At 29.9% G+C, this 21,514-nt stretch overlaps 1 protein-coding gene across 14 annotated transcripts in view; it reads left to right on the top strand.

The window, feature by feature from the left end:
- LOC114936050 (CUGBP Elav-like family member 1-A) overlaps nt 1–13,514 on the top strand; it is a 194,155-nt gene extending 180,641 nt beyond the window's left edge. For 5 of the 14 annotated variants that reach the window (XM_085481653.1, XM_085481659.1, XM_085481658.1 and 2 more), the window contains 5 exons: nt 122–151; nt 1,980–2,102; nt 2,227–2,274; nt 3,612–3,842; nt 4,109–13,514. In XM_085481653.1, the coding sequence (XP_085337779.1) occupies nt 122–151; nt 1,980–2,102; nt 2,227–2,274; nt 3,612–3,842; nt 4,109–4,236 (560 nt within the window). In that variant the 3' untranslated portion in view covers nt 4,237–13,514. The remainder of the gene's footprint in view (nt 1–121; nt 152–1,979; nt 2,103–2,226; nt 2,275–3,611; nt 3,843–4,108) is intronic. The other 9 variants (XM_085481660.1, XM_085481661.1, XM_085481664.1 and 6 more) reach the window with 6 other exon arrangements.
- Nucleotides 13,515–21,514: the final 8,000 nt, after the last annotated feature.

Consider the following 21,514-nt stretch of genomic DNA (forward strand, 5'->3'; position numbering starts at 1 on the left):
TTTTTATACCGTACTAAATATGTCATGTAACAAATGATTACATCATATTTTATTATTTTCGTTTTCTTTTATGTGAATATACATCGCAATCTTAACGCTGCGTATTTTTTTTCGTGCATAGCTGCCCTTCTGGGAAAAACAGGAAATACAGGTGAGACATTCATATAGGAAGAAAAATTGTTTGGCTGAATTTTTATCGTACTTCAACACTATTTAGTTTCCTCTCAAATCCTTATCTCGTCATTTCTCTTCTGTCATTCTTGTATATTTTTTCTTTATTATTGTCTCTTGTATATTTTGTATAAATGAAAGATTGATAATTATTGTTGACTGCAGATTTAATTAATCAAACGGGTCTCCCCTGTTATCAACGCTAAATTTTGTTTTGTATATAACTTGTAGTCACTTGTAAAAATCAAACAATTTCAAAAATATTTCAGATATGTTTTTATTTACTTAATTTAAAATATCGAAGCATTAAAGCAATTTTCGATTAAATTGAAATTGTAAATTTATGGACTTTTTATTTGAATTAGAAATTTAATAAAAATAAAGCTCAGTAATAAAACTTTATTTTTTTTTCTCAAGTTTAAATTAACTTCATTTTTAATAAAATTTTAATTTAGGTATAAGTCAGGAAGATATTTAACATGAAACATTAAATGACAATAAAAAAAGTTAATATATTTAATCAAAGTTATTAAGAAAACTTAATTTCAAGTTAAGTGATGGATTTTATAAATTAAAAGATTGTAGAGAGAATAACAGAGAGGTTTATGACATTTTGTATGTATATTTTATTCACAATGTGTAAATAAAAGGCCAATTAGTAAATGATTGATATTTTGCGCGCTGAATTATTGTGAAAACTCTCGGACACTGAATTAATACATTAATTGGCGAGACCCGGTTGGAGCTTTTAGGAACCTAAATACTTTTATCCTTTATCAATCGTAAAATTGTTGTTTTAACAATATGTATATATCGGACTAAATACTTGTATATATGTATATTTGAGATGTATTGGAGGAATATATGATTCTCGCACAAACGCTTATCGCAATTAACGGGTGGACGATTTTTCGTAATAAGAACTTAATTGGCAGTGACGTTTATGCATAATAAAAAAAGTAGAACTTTTCGTAAAACGCTTACTTTTCATCCGCAATTAATCCCCGAGATATTTTTACCATATATAATAATGATTCGTGTATAGTAATTTATATTTTATATTTTATTTCTAAATTATTATTATTATCAAGTATATTGTGATGTTTAACGAATTTTTTGTTAACATCAAGGAGAAAGACGATACCTTAGACTCTAAAATTTTAATTATTTAAAAATATTAGCTTTTCTATCAAGCATAATATTTTATATCCATATTGCAACTTTTATAATTTATTCTTATGTATGCCCAGTTTAAATTTTTTCTTATAAAAGAGAAAGAAAGAGAGAAAGAATATTTTTTTATATATTTCTTACTCTTAAATGTCTTCAAAAAATATATTTTTCCAACATTATTTATAACTATTTTAATTTTATTTAATATTCACATTAAGATAACATTAAGATTTAAGATTACTTGATCGATTTAAAATTTGATTTGTCAATTTCAAATTATAAGCTCCGGATTAGAATAATGGATACAATCGGAAAAAGGAAAAAGTCATAAGAAATATATCACGCTATATACCGTGAAACTCTTTCAATTAACCTCCTCGTATCTTTCTTGAAAAAATTATCGAGTAGCTATCTAATAATCTAGTAGTAGACTATTTTATAAAATTCGTTTATCGTATTGCATAAGATGCTTTCTGCCTCTAATCGTGATAACAAAGTCAGAGCCATGGCGATTGACGTTTTCGCGACGTCGTAGCATGTGAGGCATGCCATGGAATTAATTAGGCTTGGGTATCGTCGAAATTTGCACTTAGGGATCAATAAAAAATAACATGATCATGATGTTTATCTTGAAGGGTCTACCGGGGGTAGTCTAAGTCCTGTAACATCTCTCACGCTCAACTCTTTGACGGGGACGCCACTAAACGGACTTCAAGACTCGCTGAGTAACGCTTATTCCAGTTTGCAACAATATGCAGGTAATTGTTTGGCTCATTAAGCCACTTTCGATATATGCAGAAAATCGCTAAACGCAGTTTAAACTGCTTTTTTGTATCCGTATAAACGTACTACTTTCTAATGAGTGAACTGTGCGTATTAAAGCTCTCATTGGAAAGACGACGGTGACGGTGGAAAAGAAAGAATTGCATAGTGAGTAATAATGAGTAGATTACCTAAATATATATATATATATATATATATTTTTGTAAATTGTTTATAGCAAGTTAATTCATATGGTTGACTTTCGAGTTAATACACGTTCATGATATGACTAATTGCTGCTAGACCACAATTATAAGAATTTGATTGACATTATAAGTATTATAAAAAAATTATATTAAAAAAATATATCAATTAATGCCTCATATATATATATATATATATATATATATATGATAGCAAAAATAAAATTAACTTCTTAAATAAAAATCTTAAAAATCTTATTTCTATTCGCGCATTTAATATTATATTTATCTTTATTAATCTTTTAATTTCAATTTTAATTGTTCTTTATATTGATGTGCATGTAAAAGCGTCTAATTTAAAATCGTACTTATAGAACATTTCTATGAAACTGATGCGAATGCAAGATAGATTAAAATTGATCAATTAAACTGCAATTAAAGCAATTAGTTGAAAGAATCGAGATACCTGTAGCATAGGAATATGGAAGTGAACCAAATGAATGTTTGAAAGAAGACGATCAATAGGTTTGCATGTATCTATTGAATAATCCACGTATCCCAGAGTACAAGATACATTCGTGAAAATGAAATAAATAAAAATATATTTCACAATATCATTTTTGCAATTTAAAAGCTTATAAAATTTCATTATATCTTCTCACAGTATCACGTATATACAATATGTGATTTAATTTCAAAATTGAATTAATATGTGATCATTTCTCATTCTATTCTTCATTATCACACATGTTAATTTGCTCATGGTCATTTTTTGGAATAAATTGGAGCAAAATTAAAATTAATAAAATAATAATATTTTAATCAGTAGAGTCTCTTTTCGTTTGATATGTTTCGTAAGCTGGGATATGTTAAGTCGATGCGTAAATTTATATACACTGAGAAAAAAATTTATTGAATTCGAATAAGTATTTATTTCATTACTACCAAATAAATCATTTATTTAAAACTAATAATATTGATTTGATGTGAAAAATATTTATTTGATATAAGAAAATCCTTTTCAAAATAAAAACAAATATTTATTTGTTTCAAATAAATAATTTATTATAGGCAGTATTGAAATAATATTTATTAATTTAATAATTTCTTTCAGTATATTGATAATCGAATTGTTTTATCAGAAAGTAGTTCAAGTTTAGAGAAATCAATTCATAATATTATATATTGAGCTACAAGGATAAAATTAAATATTAATTTGCTTCAACGAGATTTATGAGAGAAAATCGTTTTATGTAATTTTGAAAAAATACAAGCATCATCATCAACGTGTTCGGATTTCAGGGTTTCCCGCGTTCACGGCAGCTGCGGCCGCTGCGGCGGCGGCAACGCAGAAGACGAAGTTCACTAACACGGACAAGCAGATCGAGGGTCCCGAAGGTTGCAACCTCTTTATCTACCACCTGCCACAGGAATTCAGCGACACGGATCTCATCTCCACCTTCTTGCCCTTCGGCAACGTCATATCCGCCAAAGTTTTCATAGATAAGCACACGCACATGAGCAAATGCTTCGGTAAGTTGAATTAATACGGGTGAAGGAATAAGATACGAATGTTTAAATATAAGGATAGCTTTTGTAACGAGTATCTGCGACTACCTATTCAGAGTTTTGAACTAAAGTAATTTCCGGAGTAAGAAATATTGCATTTAAATTACATAATTTAAAAAAAAAAAAAAAACTAGACCTTTCATCCGAGGAGACAAAATATAAAGATCAATTTCATTCCTAGTTCGAATCTCCGCGAATCATAAATTCTACACTTTACGACGTTGTTTCAGGTTTCGTATCGTATGATAATGCGGCGAGCGCGCAAGTGGCGATCCAGACGATGCATGGTTTCCAGATTGGCATGAAGCGGCTGAAGGTCCAGTTAAAACGGTCCAAGGACGCCTCTAAGCCGTACTAGCCGACGTCACAGAGCGTTCGTAGGTAGATACCAAGGACTTCTCGGACATCTCGGCTCGACGGCGTCCTTAATCGGGACGACGCTCGCGCGTTTTAATTTATAACCGCGATAATTAATCATTATTCTGCAGCGGGATTGCCGCGTCTAATCTAACGAGATAGGTTTAGGTAGACAAACGAAAAATATCAGGTGGCAGGATGTTCCACGATGTTCTCTAGTCAAGCAGTATTTTTCACGAAGGTAGCGAGCTATAACGAGCTACAAATCTAGCGTCCTCGGACGCTGAAGAGGAAACGTCGCCTCGCGACACCTTCGTCGTCCTATCGAAACGAGGCTGTGATAATCCAGAAGACTCTCTTGTTCATCGGATTGACTTTTCTTCCGACGTTCAGGAACGTAATAATTTATCGTTTTTAACGTGTCGCTTGTGCGAACTTGTCCCTCCCGCGAAATTGTCTTCTCTTTCTCTTCTACCTACCGCCCATATGTGAATTCTCAGTACATTTTTCAGTCCAACAATCTGTCTATTCTGTCCATATCCGTCGCGATTTTATATCGTGGTTACATTCGTCTCAATCTCCTTTCAGTACTCAGAATTTTAAATATAAAAATCCTACTTTCTTCGACAATCCATTCCAGTAATTTTATGGAAAATAGGATAGGATTAACGAATATAAGTTTAATATTATTATTTCGGGCAACTTGATTTCGTATAATGACTGATTTCAGACACTATGATATGACACCGATATTCCTAACAGATCTAGTGAATACGATATATAATTATGAAGTATTATTAAAATCTAGACAATGCGCGATCTATTTAGAAACTAAATGAGCCGTTTATATCGAAAGTAACTTTGCATATTAAATTTTAAGAGATATTAACACATATGAGTATATTGAGAGTATATGTCATGTTTGCTACATATTCTCTTAAACACATAAGGGAATTTGCATGCAAGAGTTATGAAAAATACCTCATTTTGCTTTCATAAAAGATAAAAAAATTTGCATGTAAAGGCTTCATAATGTGATCGTCTGTATAATGAATATATCCATTTTAAATAGATCTCTTAATTCGATTTTTGTCTTGACAATCCATATAGTAGCTTTCAAAATAAATGGCTCTAATGTTTAATATTTCTAAAGAGATTTTTTCACGCGAGATGAATAAAAGCTTTTCGAATTTCAACTCAACTCGATTTTCGAGTTAAATTTTGTTACGTTCGTCAGAACTTTGATATAGCGTGCATATTTATCGTTAAACATGCTCATTCATTCTTGAATTCAGTTTATTTACGAAGTAAAACGTTTAGCACACGCGAACAAAAGTATTTTTTAATATAAACGCGAGCAAAATTGAAAATCGAATATTCACGTTTATCGCAAAATACGCGGTAATAAAATATCGGATTCTTTGAAATCGTCATATTCGCCCGTATTTATCACACGGTGTCGAAAACATGGTCGTCTCTTCGAATCTCGAAGATGCAAACCTGGCGGCACGTTTCCCCGGTGACGCAATCAAACATCTCGTTGCAAAAGGCTGCCAGTAAAGCTTTCTGTGCTAACTTACTGTTGCACAAAGTGGAATTACGTACGTGAAGTTCACTAACAACGTAGCTTTTCCCCCCCCAGGAGAGTAAGAGTAGTTCGCTTTGAATTTTCACGCAGCGTTTCACGAGTCGTACCTTGTAACCATTTGACGATTTGACTTTTCTCTCTCTCTCTCTTTCTTTTTTTTTTTTCTTCCTGTATTTTTGTAATTCATATCTTTCTATCTCTTTTTTTGTCTCTATCTAGCTCTCTATCTCAATAACCACGTAGTTTAAGCCAGCAGTTGAACCGACAGTATACGAGCGATACACACAAGGATCTACCTCACTCATTATATAATTGTGTCAGCTATTATATCGCGTGTATCCTTCGTTCAGTGTTCGAGGCGCACAAAAATTGGTTACGTTCTATCACGTGATAATAATATCACTAAATTTTTTTAATGGTTATAATCACGCTACGACGCTTTATTAGTTAGTAGTACTAACATTGCCATGTGATTTTTTTGGGGGGAGGGGGGAGAAATGTAAAGCCGATCGTAAGAAGCGGTGGGAATATAAGCCGATCGTTTCCGTAATTTATACATTCAAGAAGAATCCGCTACTTATCATTGTTCTACCGTTATCGCAATTTTCGCTCGAGACAATCGAGGACGAATATAGCTTTCAACTATGAAACGATCATTCGGCATATTACGTGTAATTCGGAGGAATATTGCTGTTATTTGCATGCAATCTGAATTCGGAAACCGCCGGCGAATTCCACCGATCGCGTTGCATCAGCAACGAGTTTCCATCGATGCGCTGTCAAACACTTTGTTTCTTTTTTTCCTTGTGACTGTCTGTCAAGCTGAGCAAAGTGGACGCTCGTTGCTTATGTCTGAAAAGAACGACTCGGCAAATTACCTGTGTACACGATGCACGGTGTTGGTTTGAAGGCTCTGCGAAGATCGAGTTTAATCTTTCGATGTAATACTTTAACAGTTTAAAGTGACTCTGCATATACATTATATTATGTGCGCAATTTTTTATCAGACCCTACAACTCTCGAGATATTGCCTTATTAGAGGATTAACTCAATAAGTCAACATTTCGAAATAATTTGATCAATTTTTATTTTTCAACACTGCCAATATAGAAAAATATTTAATTTTCTGATAACACATATTGATTGATCTCTCCCTAAGTCTTCATGAAAAATTAATGACATCGTGTCTGATGACAACCAGTATGATCGATTCAAGATTGAGCGTCTGCAGAGACAATTGGGCACAGAATTATTAGATCTAGCGGAGTCTTCGAAAAAAAAAAAAAACCATCACCGCGCGTGTTTGCCCAGGGATAAATCTTTATATCTGGTGTGTGGTGGTGACTAACATGTCCGTGTGTTTGTTTGTGTGCCAGCAGGTGGCCTGTGACGTTGTGACCGTGTACTCTCGATCGGAGTCGCCGTGCCATGTCAGTCTCAGTCAGTCAAATCGGTATCGATCGTTCGCTTGATCGGTCGATTGATCAATCACGATTCCCCGGTCAGTCTCTCGATCAGTCTATCTGTGTCTATCGGTGCCTGTATAAAGAACAACACCCGCTCAAACGCGCTCTCACTTTCGCCGTAAAAGATCCTCCGCCCGATCGACCTCTTCTCTCTTCTCATCTCATCCCCACGAACTTTCGCGCGCTTATAAACCACCTGTCCACAAAGGTGCACAACATCGCTCACATTTTGCGATATCGATGCCGAGAGGATCGGCGACGATCGTCTCGAAAGTTGCGCCTCGTATATCTTCTCGATTGCGAACTCGTCGGACTCGCAGGGGAGAAATCACGATGCTGGACGATATGCATACGAAAAAAAATGACGGGCGAGAGAAATTGCGCAGAAGAACACGACGAAGAGGGCCAAGAAAGTGGAACGTGGAAAAAGTGGATGAGGATTACCAACCGATCGAGCTGGATTCCTCGAACGAAGCTAACGCGCACCACGTTAATTGTCTGTCCACAACCCTCCCTGTATATATATACAGATATATAAATATATTATACATATATGTACATACACATATATGTGTACGTGTGTATGTGATATGTGCGTGTGTGTCGAGAATTCTTCGTGGCTGACTAGCGGTGAACGCGCGGACGTTTCTCTTCGTCTTACAACAAAAAAGGGGTCAGAAGGAAGAGGAACGAGCCGCGCGCGCAAGAGAGAAAATTTCTTATACATAACTATACATATACATACATGTTCATAAATCGGATTATTGACTGAGAACTATTTTTATCGGCTCTATTGTCGAGATCGCTGTCAGCGCTTTTCGCAGCGTCTGTTTATATAATATATATTATATATATATATATATATATATAAATATACATACACACACACATATATGCGTCACGGCGAATTGGGCGTGTGTAGGCGAGAATAATGTGTGTGTATGGAAAAAAAAGCGCGAGAGAGACGGAGGCTGGAAAATATATGGAAAGGACGAACGATGATCGTGCGGAACCGACGCACGTGCGATTTCTTAGATTTAAAAAAAAAAATCGTGCAAATATACCAAAAACGAAAACGGATACAAAGAAAGAAACAAAAAATCGATAGGTAGCGAAGAAATGAATGTAAGAGACATTTTGTAGTAATGACCTTTTGTGATAAGATTGTATCGTATATAGGGGACCGGATAATTTGGGACCTCAAAAATTTGGGGGGTCTCAAAAATTGAAGCTGGGCCGGATCGCTCAGAAGCTAACACATCAAGTGTCACGCGTTAATTGCGCGCATCCAATTTTATGCCGCCACTGGAAACGCTTCGCGAACGTAGAGACAAGTACACGAGATGCGAGAAATTTTTAACGAGTTTTAACGTCGGACGAGTTTCCCGACTTGCGCACTTGCATCGTCTTCTTCGTCGGGTTCACGAGTTGCACGCTTTATGCAATTATAGTCTTAGCTCTTCGCGAAACAAAAGCTGGATACGGGACCGATCCTGTGGACAAGCTGCTTGGATCGACTCGAGTTAAAAATCTTCGATTTCGCAACACAAAATGCGAAATCAGAGAATCAGAGTTATTGTGTATAATTGTGAAACACGCATTCAAAAAAAGAAAAATAGATTTACTCGAGTAGGTTTGCATCAACGCGCAAGATATTTTGAAATAAATCATTCGTGACGCCGAATATAAATTTGCTTCTTGGAAATAAATAAAAAAAAATTGTTGCGTTTTGGGGGATCAAAATTCTGTCGATTATCGAACCGCTTTATATAAGGACCTCAGATAATTACAAATTAACAATATCCTCTTTTACGTGTGAGATTACAGTTAACTTTGATTCAAGCAAAATAGATATTTGGACATTTTTGCTTTTAAATGCAAATAAAATGCAAGTGACGAAATTTCAAATGTCGCGTGAGTGTTTTCGAAATTACGTAACAAATCATGGAACGATTATTATAAATATTTTCAGCTCGGGATGACCAACGCGAAAGTCGGTTGCATGACGAAGCCGTGCGATAATTGTATTCGAATAAATCAAAACCGTCGTGCAAGGATATACACAGGGTTAGTGATTAAAAATAAGTAATTCTAAGTGCTCTAGTCTGGATGTGTGAACGCCTTCGTGAATGTTAATTTAATATGAAAATGTGAAACATCTTAAAGTCGATCGCATAAGTGAATCACGTTATTTAATAGGAAATCATCATATTGTAGAATCTTAAATTTTAATACAAAATAATATTTCTATTTTGTATATAATTCCAAACTTTAAAATTATTATTCTCAGTTTATTTAAATCTTATATACGTTACGAGAAATGGTATACACATACATCTATAACGAAGCTTTTCGTTTTATAAAATATACTTTAATCTTTTTACGATAATGTTTTATTTTAATTAATTAATTTTAATTAATTTTTCTTTTGAAATAATATCAAATTATAAAAATGTTCAGCCCTTGGAAGAAATGCTGACTTAGAATATTTGGACTTTATTAATATTTAAAGGTATTACTGACATAATAACATTCACGAGATGCTAGGTACTTAATTACATTACACAATATAATACACATTCCAAACAATAGAAAATATTCAAAAAATATATAAAAGTCAACTAAAAAATATCATGATTTTCCATACTTTTCTTTGCCTTTTAAAGAGAGAAAAATATGTTGTTTGGACTTTTTTATTTTTTATAAATTATAACCCTTTATGTCGATTGAAACAATATTCTCAATTCGTTTCTTACGTTTCCCGTAATTATCAAAATTATTAAAAACCGATAAAACTATTTTTATTAGGATTTCCCTTGCTATACTATTTAAGCGACAGAATTTTGCGTAGCTTCTTTTCGACGTTTCTGGAGTCATCTCCATACTACTTTTTCTAATAATCGTGTCACATAATCTTTCTTATCTAATTATTATCCATACTTCAAATTTTGACAAAATACATATTTTTCTAAATCATATTTTTCTAAAAAAATTTGCGTTTTTTCTCGCGCAACCTTGTTTATATTGAGCAAAGCAAATTCTACGTACATTTAATTACTAAATGGCAATATAATTTTTGTTTCTTTTTTAAAATAATAATACAGATTATAGTCTGTTATATTCCATCATATTTTTACGTTTCTTTCAAATATTTTAAGTAAACCAATCAAATGGTTTTACTTGCAATCAAATCATAGAATATATTTTCATTTAAAATAATGAAAATTGACGCTCATTATAATGTAATTACAAAAAAAATGTATTGTTTACATTTTGAAAATATCAATAACAAATTTAAATAAAACAATGAGTTTCTCTTTGGAATATACTTGAAAGACGAAATAAAAACTAACTTTGTCCATAATACTATTAATTGTCATTCACAATTAAATGTATGCAGTTTTGTTTTGTCGTCAAGAACATTAACATGCACACGCGTGCGTCAGACCAAATAAACGGAGTAACCGGCGTTATTGCAGAGAAAATTTATGCGTATGATTTTTATTCGATAATTGCGATTGTCTTTGACAAGCAGATAACACATTGTGCTCCGTATGAAAACCAAAGATGTGTCTATTAATTAATTGATGTACTTACGTTGACAACTAATTTGAATAGTGTTGAGTATCCACGCAAAAATAAAAACTGTCTGTAAAATATATATTTATTTAAATTTTGCAGATTTTGTAAAATCGAAATTATCTAATAAATCAACCAGCAAAAGTTAAATTAAAAATTATCTGTTTAACAATAATCTTTTTGCTTATACAAACAGATACAATATAATCATATAAATACAACAACCATATAAATAAATTTGATAAAAAAATATTTAAAAAGTAAATAATCTTGTAGTCAACATAGGCTATATGCGTGGATAATCAACATTTTCTGATCACACATTAAATCAATTAATTAACAATAAAAAAGAGCACGCGTACACATTAGTTTTGTGCGTACATACAAATAGAACCTAGTCACAAATATCGTTAACAAATGGAAAATTGCTTCTATGTTCATGTATTCTCACTATGTTCATTTTCATTATCGTCCTCCAGCACGTGCATTGATACTATTGTTAATGCTCCTACGTTTATTATGGCTATTATTAGTACTTTATTTACTATTATTATTATATACTATATTCACACTTTTGCTAGTTATATCTGTTGCTATTGATTAATGTAATAGAATTATTATTACTCCCTCTACGATTATTATTACTTTATTAGTATTATATGTTTATATTACTATAGTAACCTCCTGCCAATAATGGTAATATTCCATTATTGGCATTTATTATCACTATTATATGACTATTATTTCTATTAGTTTTACATGTATTATTACGATCACTTTACGCGATACCGATCGCGATTATCTGTTACTATGATCGATTGCTCGCTCATTTAGTACCGCAATGACGACTATCAATTTAGGATCAGAATCAGATCATAGATATTCTTATGTCCACTTCTACAGGACATTAATGTGTATACGAATGATTTTATTCGCTATAAAAACACAAGTCGCATATCTGTGCGATTAATAAATGGTCAAATCAGAATCACTTATTGGAACGGTTTCGTTTCTAAATAATGTATACATACATCTTACATGTATACATGTTATAAGAGCACGGAATAATGTATTTATAATATTAATTAAATCATTTTTTATGTTTATTTGCACATTATTCAAAGATTGGATACAAACTGCTTAATACAAACAAAACAAAGTAATAAAGAAAGATACTTCAACAGAAAAATACGGAATTTTTATATACAATTATATATTTGTATTTATAATATATTTTATTATAAATAAATTTGTCATATAATTAATAATATAAGTTTCTTTTTCCGTTTCTCTTTTGCATGCGAACCGATCAATTCGGTGATTCTGTTTGACCATCAATGGCACGGCCGTTTATTTAAATTACTATTTCTACAACCGCAATCTAAATCTGTTGAATAGATTTTTGTTTTTAAATGTTTGAATGATTATCTCGTAAGACTACTGTTATACTGTTGAGTATACTGTCTTTGCGTCATTAATAATTTGTTATGCTTCTTTATTTTTGTTCTCTTATACGCTTAAAATCTAATTCGTTCTTTTTTCTTTAATTTGTTCGTTTACCGCGTTTCTCTCCTGGGATATAAATGTATGTATTATTTTTTTTTTTTTTTTTTTAATTAAAAGATGGGATACTTCGCGATCGGAGTTATCGAAACAATGATTCGCTTGTCCAATTCAATGCAAATTTGAAAAAAAATAAATAATAGAGTTAAAATAAAAACTATTACTTTAAAATTGAAATGCTAAGCTACTTAATTAAAATTTGAAATTTAAAATAATAGCAAATATTACAATAATATGTGTCAATACGGAACATCGAAATTCCGTTAATATCACCATATTTGCTTTCAGCACTCAACTCTGTCTTTAGATATTGCAATTATTGCGGTAGTCAGTACTTAAACAATTGTGCAATTAAAGAAGTACTTATGCGCATGTAAAATGTAATTTAATCCAAAGCAAGAATTTATAATGTAATTATTTTATTATTAACTATATAGTATATTTTAAGTTACGCGACAGAGAAGTATTTTTGCTCCAAGTAAATATTCTTTTTCATTTATTATAAAGTATGTAACTTAAAATGAAAATCATTGAAATATAGCTCCGAAAGGCGCGCGATTAATCCCATTCTTTTAATTAAAATCATTTAATTCTCGATAATCGAATAACAATCGTGAACAGAAAATTATCGTGAGTTATTGCTATGGTACCCCACGTGCGCATTGCGACAGCTTTTTATGTGCGCGCGTGTGTACGTATAAAAGTACACACGCGTACTTATGTTCGGGCATTAAATGTACTTTTGTGTATGTATTTCTGTAAACGTACGCGAATGTATACATAATAATATGAATGTCTGCGTGCGCGATAGTATTCATCTTCTGTCGTCACGTGTAACGCCGCTCCGCAATTTACTCGTAATTATCCATAATTTGTTTAGTTCTTTTTTTTTTGTTTAATCGCTGACCATTTTTTTATTTCAAGTGGCCGGCGAAAAGAAATCGCGGAGATCGCGTCGGCGTATATATATCGTTGAGTATACTTATATATTTTCTTTTCTGTTTCGCTTGGTCTGTGCAGAGCGCGATCAGCATGTGGCGTATGTTAAAAATAACAATACATATATTTATTTTGTTGTTTTAATTTTTTTTCTTCGCTTTACTACCACTCCTATGATCCTGACTCGTTAATTGCTGTATTTGACCATCGGTCTAGTAGAATCTATAGAAAAATTTTGCAAAGTACCTGGCTATTTTTCTTTACTGTGTATACTATGATCTCATTTTAATTCCTTATGGGCAGGATTTCTTTTGCAACTACGAGAAGTCAGATTTTTAAATCTTAAATAATATTTATTCATTAATAAAAAGTAATCGCTAAGACTGCATGTGCAAGCGTGCTCCAAAGATGCTAATAATATACATATTAGCAACTTGCTTATAATTTTATAAAAGTGTTTATTTCTCAATATTCACAAAGTTACGCGCTTATTTTACAAGCAAAATATAAGTTGTACGTTGAAAAATAACATTTAAAAAAAAAACGCGAATTGATATATAATTATTTTAATTTAATTTTCGCAGATTAACGTGAATTCAAGAAGTATAATATTCAGCTCCTTTTGCCAATTTTGTGAAATGGGAATTAAATTATGGATTATCACTATTTTTGAACAATAAAAAATAAATTCAATAATATATAAATTCTTAAAAAAAGATGACAATATACATACATTTTGTTCAGTTATTTCAAACACAACTTCCAAAATAAATGGCTCATCGTCAGATTATAAAATATATCTAGTTTATTTTCTCGATTGCGATTCCACAGTTATTTATATCAAATTGACTTGATTTCTACTCAAATATAAATTTGAATAACAAAAACTACTGTTTTTCTAGCAGTAAAATTGTTGCCAAAATATTTTTGCACTATATGTTATGTATGCAATGGTTGCAATTTTGTATTATATACGTATCAAAATTGAATTATATGAATAATTCATAAATAAGGAAACAAAAAGCAACATTTCATTCAATTTGATTTAGAAATCCTTTGGAACATATTTTTAACTTTGATTTATCAACATAATGTTAGAAATTTTTTCTCGTTTATAAGGAGACTCGTAATGCTATATATTTATCATAATTTTGTCACTTTTATAGATCGTATACATTTTGTATATAAACTGATGATTTCTTTTATACTCCAAAAATGCTTATATTAAAAGTAAAAAGTATTGTTTGAAATTGAAATTGAATTTAAATCAAACACTTATCACACTCTTTTGTATATTAAAGATTTGACAAAAAATTTACGTTCAATATATTATATTCTTCTAAAATTATTTTTTATTAAAAAAGATTATGTGCCCTTTCAAAGTAGACTAATAGCATTTCAAGAAGTTATAATTGTTGATGAGAACATTTGTCAAGTACAAAACGCGAGTAAATAGAATTTTTTGTAAATAATTACATTAAAATATTACAATAAAATTTTAAAAATATGTATATTATAACTTTTCTTGAGATTATAACTTTCGTTAGATTTTTTCAAATATCTTTACTCTGACTTTAATTGCGTCAAGCGTTCGATTATATAATTATAGACAAATTATAATTTTTTTCGGCAGTTATGCTAAAATATATATCAATTGTATAAAATCCGGACATAAACTTGTAATAATCATTCGACAAACTAACATAACTGTATATAGCCCATATCTAGTTCGTAAGAATATTTTTTGTATGCAACAAAATCCTAAGTAAATTAATATTATATCGTTATATATAATCAATTGTGATGATCTCTGCGAAGAATAACGTGTGTTCACAGTGGCGAAAAGATCAATATCTGGATCTAATTTCAAAAAAATTTGTCAGATCTATTATAATGCATCAATATTTGTTAATATTAATTGCAATCGCGCGAAAAATCAGAACATAAAATTATAAAACATTTCTTTTATTCCATTATATTTTCTTTCTATTTATTTAATTAATAAAAAATTAAAGAAGATATAAAAGAATTCTAAGAACAGAAAGAAAAACTACTTTTAACAGCGATAAAATAATAATTTAAATACTATGATACTATTTAAAAATAGTATGGTACTATTTAAAAATAAAATACAAGATGTAAATTAAGCTATTATTAATTGCTCTTGTAATATGTGATACAAAACCGATTATTTAATAATTAGTCAGAGCCAACCATGCCTAAAAAAAAACATTAAAAGTTATATTCAAAAATGTTTATAAATTCTTGCACAAATTTTTTTTAAAGACATAAATAAATTAAACATTTAATGCACAGAGAATCTTTTACACAAAGATGTACTCGCCTTATTATAAATTTTCTCTTCGACAAATTTTCTCATCAATTTATAGTAAATTCTCTTTTAAGAAACAAGTTTAGGCATTAATATTTATCGATTTCAATAATGAATTTTTATGAGTTGAGCAACAAAATAATAAATAAAATAATACAACGTTCTATTTATTACTCTATTTTATGTATAGGCTTTCGAAACAAATATAATTAAAATTAAAAAAAAAAAACAAGAGTTAAGGAAATTTTGGTTAAGAGAAATTCCGATGAGTGTAGATTAAAAAAAAGATATTTTAAAGGTCAATTATGTCCTTTGATACTATGCAGTTTCCTTATTCAAGATAATTTGAAATATGTGTCGATAAACCAGGCGGAACGAACTAGCGATGGCTGCCGAGTTTGTTACTCTTATCATGTAAATATCAGTCATAATGTTGCGTGTTTAACTTGTAGAGACGAGTTCATGTAACTACTGTAAATAGCAACGTTTAACGGACTACGATGCGCGTTTCCGCCTCTAGCGGAACTCCGCCACTGTGTACACGCGTCAGCGATTATTCCAGTGGATGCATGGAGGCGTATGCGATAGCGTTGGAAGTCTACGCATAGTCTACGTATAGAATATCTGAAGCGTCACTCACGCAAATTATGGCTATTTATACTCCATTTAGTGCTAAATGTGGCTATATAATTCTCAGCCTGTAATAACATTAAATGTGATATTCAGATTAGACAAATAAAACTTGAAAACAGATTGCCACATTTAGCGAAAAATATATGACAGTTATTATCTAATTTGGTTATTATAAAGTGGTAATTTAAACTTATTCCATTATAGTAACTCGGCAACTCATATTTTAAAATTATTAAAGACAGAGAAAAGAAATATGTCACAATATCAAATTTATTAAATATTTAAATTAATTTTTTTCAACAACAAATCTTTTTATCAATAATTCTTAGAGATAATGCTACTTGATTGCTTCACAATACATCTTATATATTCTATGTGTAGACTATGTTTTGCATGATGCACTGTTACACAATTGTAATTCAAAAAATGTATCGATTATATCGACTATTAATTTTTCCTTTCATATATATCGCATTAATTTTTCCAGAAAACAAGTGTTTTCGAGTTACAATAGTTTTGCATTAACAGTGCGACATGTGGATTTTCAACATCGATATGTGGTCAAATTAATATTGAGTTATGCAATGCATAAAGAAAGAGAAATCAGGATCAGTCAGAAATCAGAAAGTTTACGCGTTAATGTTCTTTTTGTATCCTGAGGTTCATCTTTAAACCGTTCTTTGAATCTCGCAAATTGTTCACCGATGAAGAAAAAACATAACAATATGACGAAGCTTATTATCGATGGCCGTCGATTAATTGTTAATTGCATCCATAATTCGCTTTTTAGTGAATTGGTGGCTAATTTAGGTATCTAAAATATTACATTTAGTCAACGGATAAATGCGTCTGCAATTAAAAGTTTTTTAGACGACCAAGATTAAGATCATTCATCCTTGAAATGTATGTCGCTCTCGATGTTCGATCTCGACGATGAGGGCTTTTTCTAGACCGCAAGTGAACAAAGCTCGTGCAAATAACGAATGCAGATACATATCCATGATATGCTATGAAAGAATGCTAACGTGAGATACGTCTAATTTGGGATATATGTGGAAACTAATTGTACTAATTAATTGCCACGTAAATAATTGTTTCCTTTTTTCTTCAAATTATTAAAAATATTTACAAGGGCTGAAAAAAATATGAAAATCTTGCAAACTTAAATTTTACTATTTTTTAAGTGTTAAATGTTCCAAATTAAATGTTAAATTGATTAAATTGCACATTTTATAATGTTTCAACTTAAAAATATTTATAAGAATATTTGTCAGTCAGCTCTCCTATTTTTTAAAAAACTCCATCTTCATCTCGACTAAGAGCCAAACGCGATGTTAATGCGACAAATTAATATTTAGAAATTCTAAATATTAATTTGTCGCATTAACATCGCGTTTGGCTCTTAGTCGAGATGAAGATGGAGTTTTTTAAAAATATTTATTTATATTTAAAATATATGTTATTTAAAAATATTTAAAAATATTTATTTAAAAAGAGCTATTGCCGCTCTTTTATCTTTTATCATCTTAAATGTAATTTCGTTCCCCATATATCGCTCGCGTCTAGAACAGACCCTGCATATTATTCGTATATAAATATTGACTTATAAAAAGTCAGCTATGTAAACCCGATTGACTCGAAAAAAGCAAATCTACCAAATCGTATTATTTCAATAAAAAAGAATCATCTTTACTTCGCAAATAAATTGCGATATTTTCAATCGAAACAATCGATTAAAAGACCTTTTGAATATTTTTACAAGTTTTATGCATTCATATAAACAAAATTATTCTTATTTATAATAAAATCCAGCAAAGCATATTTAATTGTTATTGTCGTACTAAAACAAATGTTAATTTTGCTCAAATTTACCGAAATATATACAAGAAAAAAATTAGCTACCATGGCTAAATGGTCTTCATGTTGCAACCTGAATTTTAGTTATCATACCTAAATTTTAGCTATAATAGCTAATATTTTTTAGCTATAATTTAACAAGAGAATGGTATAGCAAAAAATATTAGCTATCATAACTAAAATTTAGGCATGATAATTAAATTTTATGTTTAATATAGGGATGGCTAAAATTTAGCTATAATAGCTAATTTTTCCCGTGTATATTTGTCGCACAAATATTAATATCACCGATTATACACTATTGTACATTATAGAATGAATGTTAAGTTGTCGGCAAAAATTTGCCTAAATGATGCAGCCTAATCGAGAAAATTACTTTTATGGAAGTGTGAACACACACAAGTAATTCTGATTAAATAAGAATACATCTGGGTACAGATTTTTCTTTCTGTCTCAAAGCGCTTATTCTGACTGCGAGATCGTTATAAGTATACAAGGTTGGAAAATGAATTACTAGATTAGCTTAATCTCGCTGACACGGGTGATAATAAAGATTTGCACACTTGTAATATATAACAGCGTCGGATCTATGGTCTCCACATCTAATTTTTATCTTTAATAAGAATTATATGTGATTACTTTATGATCGTAGTATTAAAATTTGCGACTAATTACGTTATCAGAAATAAATGCGAGTTTTAGCGTGTTTATATTAAATGCGCTACATTTAACATAACTTAAATACGATGTCAATGTATATTGAGTTTTGTATATATATATATATATATATATATATATATATATGTATATATAATATTAATGTTTTATAAACTCTCGCGTCAAACTTTTTCCAATTAATATAATCACAAAGTAATACTGCGATCTAATCCTTATTCAATTTAATGAAAATGAAATTAGAAATAATGAATTTATAAAAACTTTTTACAAGAAAAAAATTGCAAGAAAAATGTTGATAAGTACTTACGTTTAAGGGAAGTTTTCCTAAATAGTTTGGGATAACATTAATTACATAATTTTTTACATATAAAGAATTTGCAGTAAAATGAAATTTGTGAACTTATTAACTATACATATAAGTAAAAACTCAGATTAATATATCTTTTAAATATATTAATCACTTTTCACAGATAAGTTTATTATTCTTTTAAGCTGATTTATTGTATTTTATGCATCCATAAATCCGTCGCTTTAATAGGAATAGCATCATTCGTATGCGATTGCAGAAAAATTGATCGTTTGTGGAAAGTTCATAAAAGTTTGAGAAATAGAAAACTAATTATGCAAAAATATGAAAAATTGAACAAGTGGCTCTCTGACATTAACTAAAAGACAAATAATTCTAAAAAGCAATTTATTTTTATTTTTAAATATATTATTTTGTAATTAAAGATGTTACTCTTTAATTGCTCTTTAGTTTTTATTGCTAAATAATATTTAATAATATATTTATGATATATATATATAATATATTGTGAACATATATATCGTAAATCATATGTTTATATTTGTGGGTATTTTTAGTATGATTCAATTTTTTATTATATTTAAAAGATGCAACTCATTATCAGAGAAATTGATATCTGCCTCTAAAATTTATTTCATTATATATATATGTATAATTTTTTATTAAACAATACAAAATTCTTTCTTTTTCTCTTTCACAATTTTTGATAAGATTTCCACCGACGGTCAACATTGCAGCTTATTGATGACAGTTCATTTTTTATAAGAAATGCTCTAGGATAAATACAGTATGAGCGAAATGAATCGCATAATGAAGATTGGGTATCTTTGATGTATTGTGTCACGATGTTTTACAGAGTTCTGTGTAATCGTTGTAACGACGGCGGTGATGATCGCGCACGATCGAGCAACTCGTATCGACATAGTAATTAACACGATTTCTAGGATAGCGTAACGTTTATCGGACAAGCTACGAGTCACGGTGTTTAAGTATAGCGACCTTTTAGATTTTATATATCGAGTGTGTGAGAATATGCAGAAAAGCGCGTGCGATAACGAAATGTCGCGTGTAAATGCGTGTGAGCGCGTGTCACAGAATTTAGGTTCGGCAAGTTAATAAATCGTATTTTCGAAATAAATCTTTTACAGATTTACTTTCTTCTCAACTTCCCTACTTTTCAATTTTCTCATAAATATAGAAAAAGTTTATCAAAATTGTTTTTAATGTTTCTTTTATTAATTAATTATAAATTTCTTTTATTACAGTTGCATTAACATATAAACAAATAAATTTCTTTGTAAATTTAAAGTCTGAAACGTTTCTTTATATTATGGGTATGTCCAATCAATCTACATTTAATATTAACAATAAACTCTATTGTAATATATTATGATAAATATATAAAATTATACTATGATATATAAATAACTTCCTATTATACGTTTTTATTTATAAATATTATTTTTTACTAAATTTTTTCCACTTAATAACTGATAGTTAAAATTTCTCTATATTTTTATATGATAAACCTCTATATAAAATAAAATATATTTTTCCATTCTTTGTCATAAAATAATTTAATTTTCATATTTTTAAACATAACATTTGGTATAGAATATATACATATAAATGTATATTTTTTTTAATGCATTTTTTTCAAATATATAATCAAAGCAATTTTACCAGAAAAATATATTATTATAAACACATTTGAATTAAGAAATTATTATTGTAATTACTCACCAATCGATGAGTATCATCAGCGGAGTTCATCTGCATCAAAGCTTCGCTGATCTGTAATATATAAAACTCAAATTATAGTTATACGCAAAATAATTAATATTTCTAATAAAAATTATCAGTGTACTCATTGAATTTTATATTCAAAACGCATACAATAATATTAATAAAAATATATTAGTTAAATAATTATAATTAAAAATTTTACAAAGATTATGTTTTTAAATATAAACTTTTGTAGGAACTTATTTTATATAATTTATATCAAAAGTATTTTTTTCTATTCTCTTGTTTAAACTATTTAAACTATTTAAATAGAGAAATAATAACATATTCGTAATTTATAATAAAGTATTATATGCAAATAATAAATATATTTACCCCAAGGTTGCTCGGCCAGTGCCCGATGCTTTTCCTAAGCCTGCTCCTCCTCTCAGGTTAATTAGAGCTGTTCACATAATCAAGATCCTTGTAGCGGGAAGATAATAATGTACGACGCTTCTGATCGAAACTGGTTATGATTCTACATGATTATTGATACGGAAATCACAATATTAAGATTTATCTTTATTGAAAATTATTTTTATACCAATATAA

The sequence above is a fragment of the Nylanderia fulva genome, unplaced genomic scaffold (genome assembly GCF_048542155.1).
Source record: "Nylanderia fulva isolate GAGA-0341 unplaced genomic scaffold, ASM4854215v1 Scaffold19, whole genome shotgun sequence".
NCBI lineage: Eukaryota > Metazoa > Arthropoda > Insecta > Hymenoptera > Formicidae > Nylanderia > Nylanderia fulva.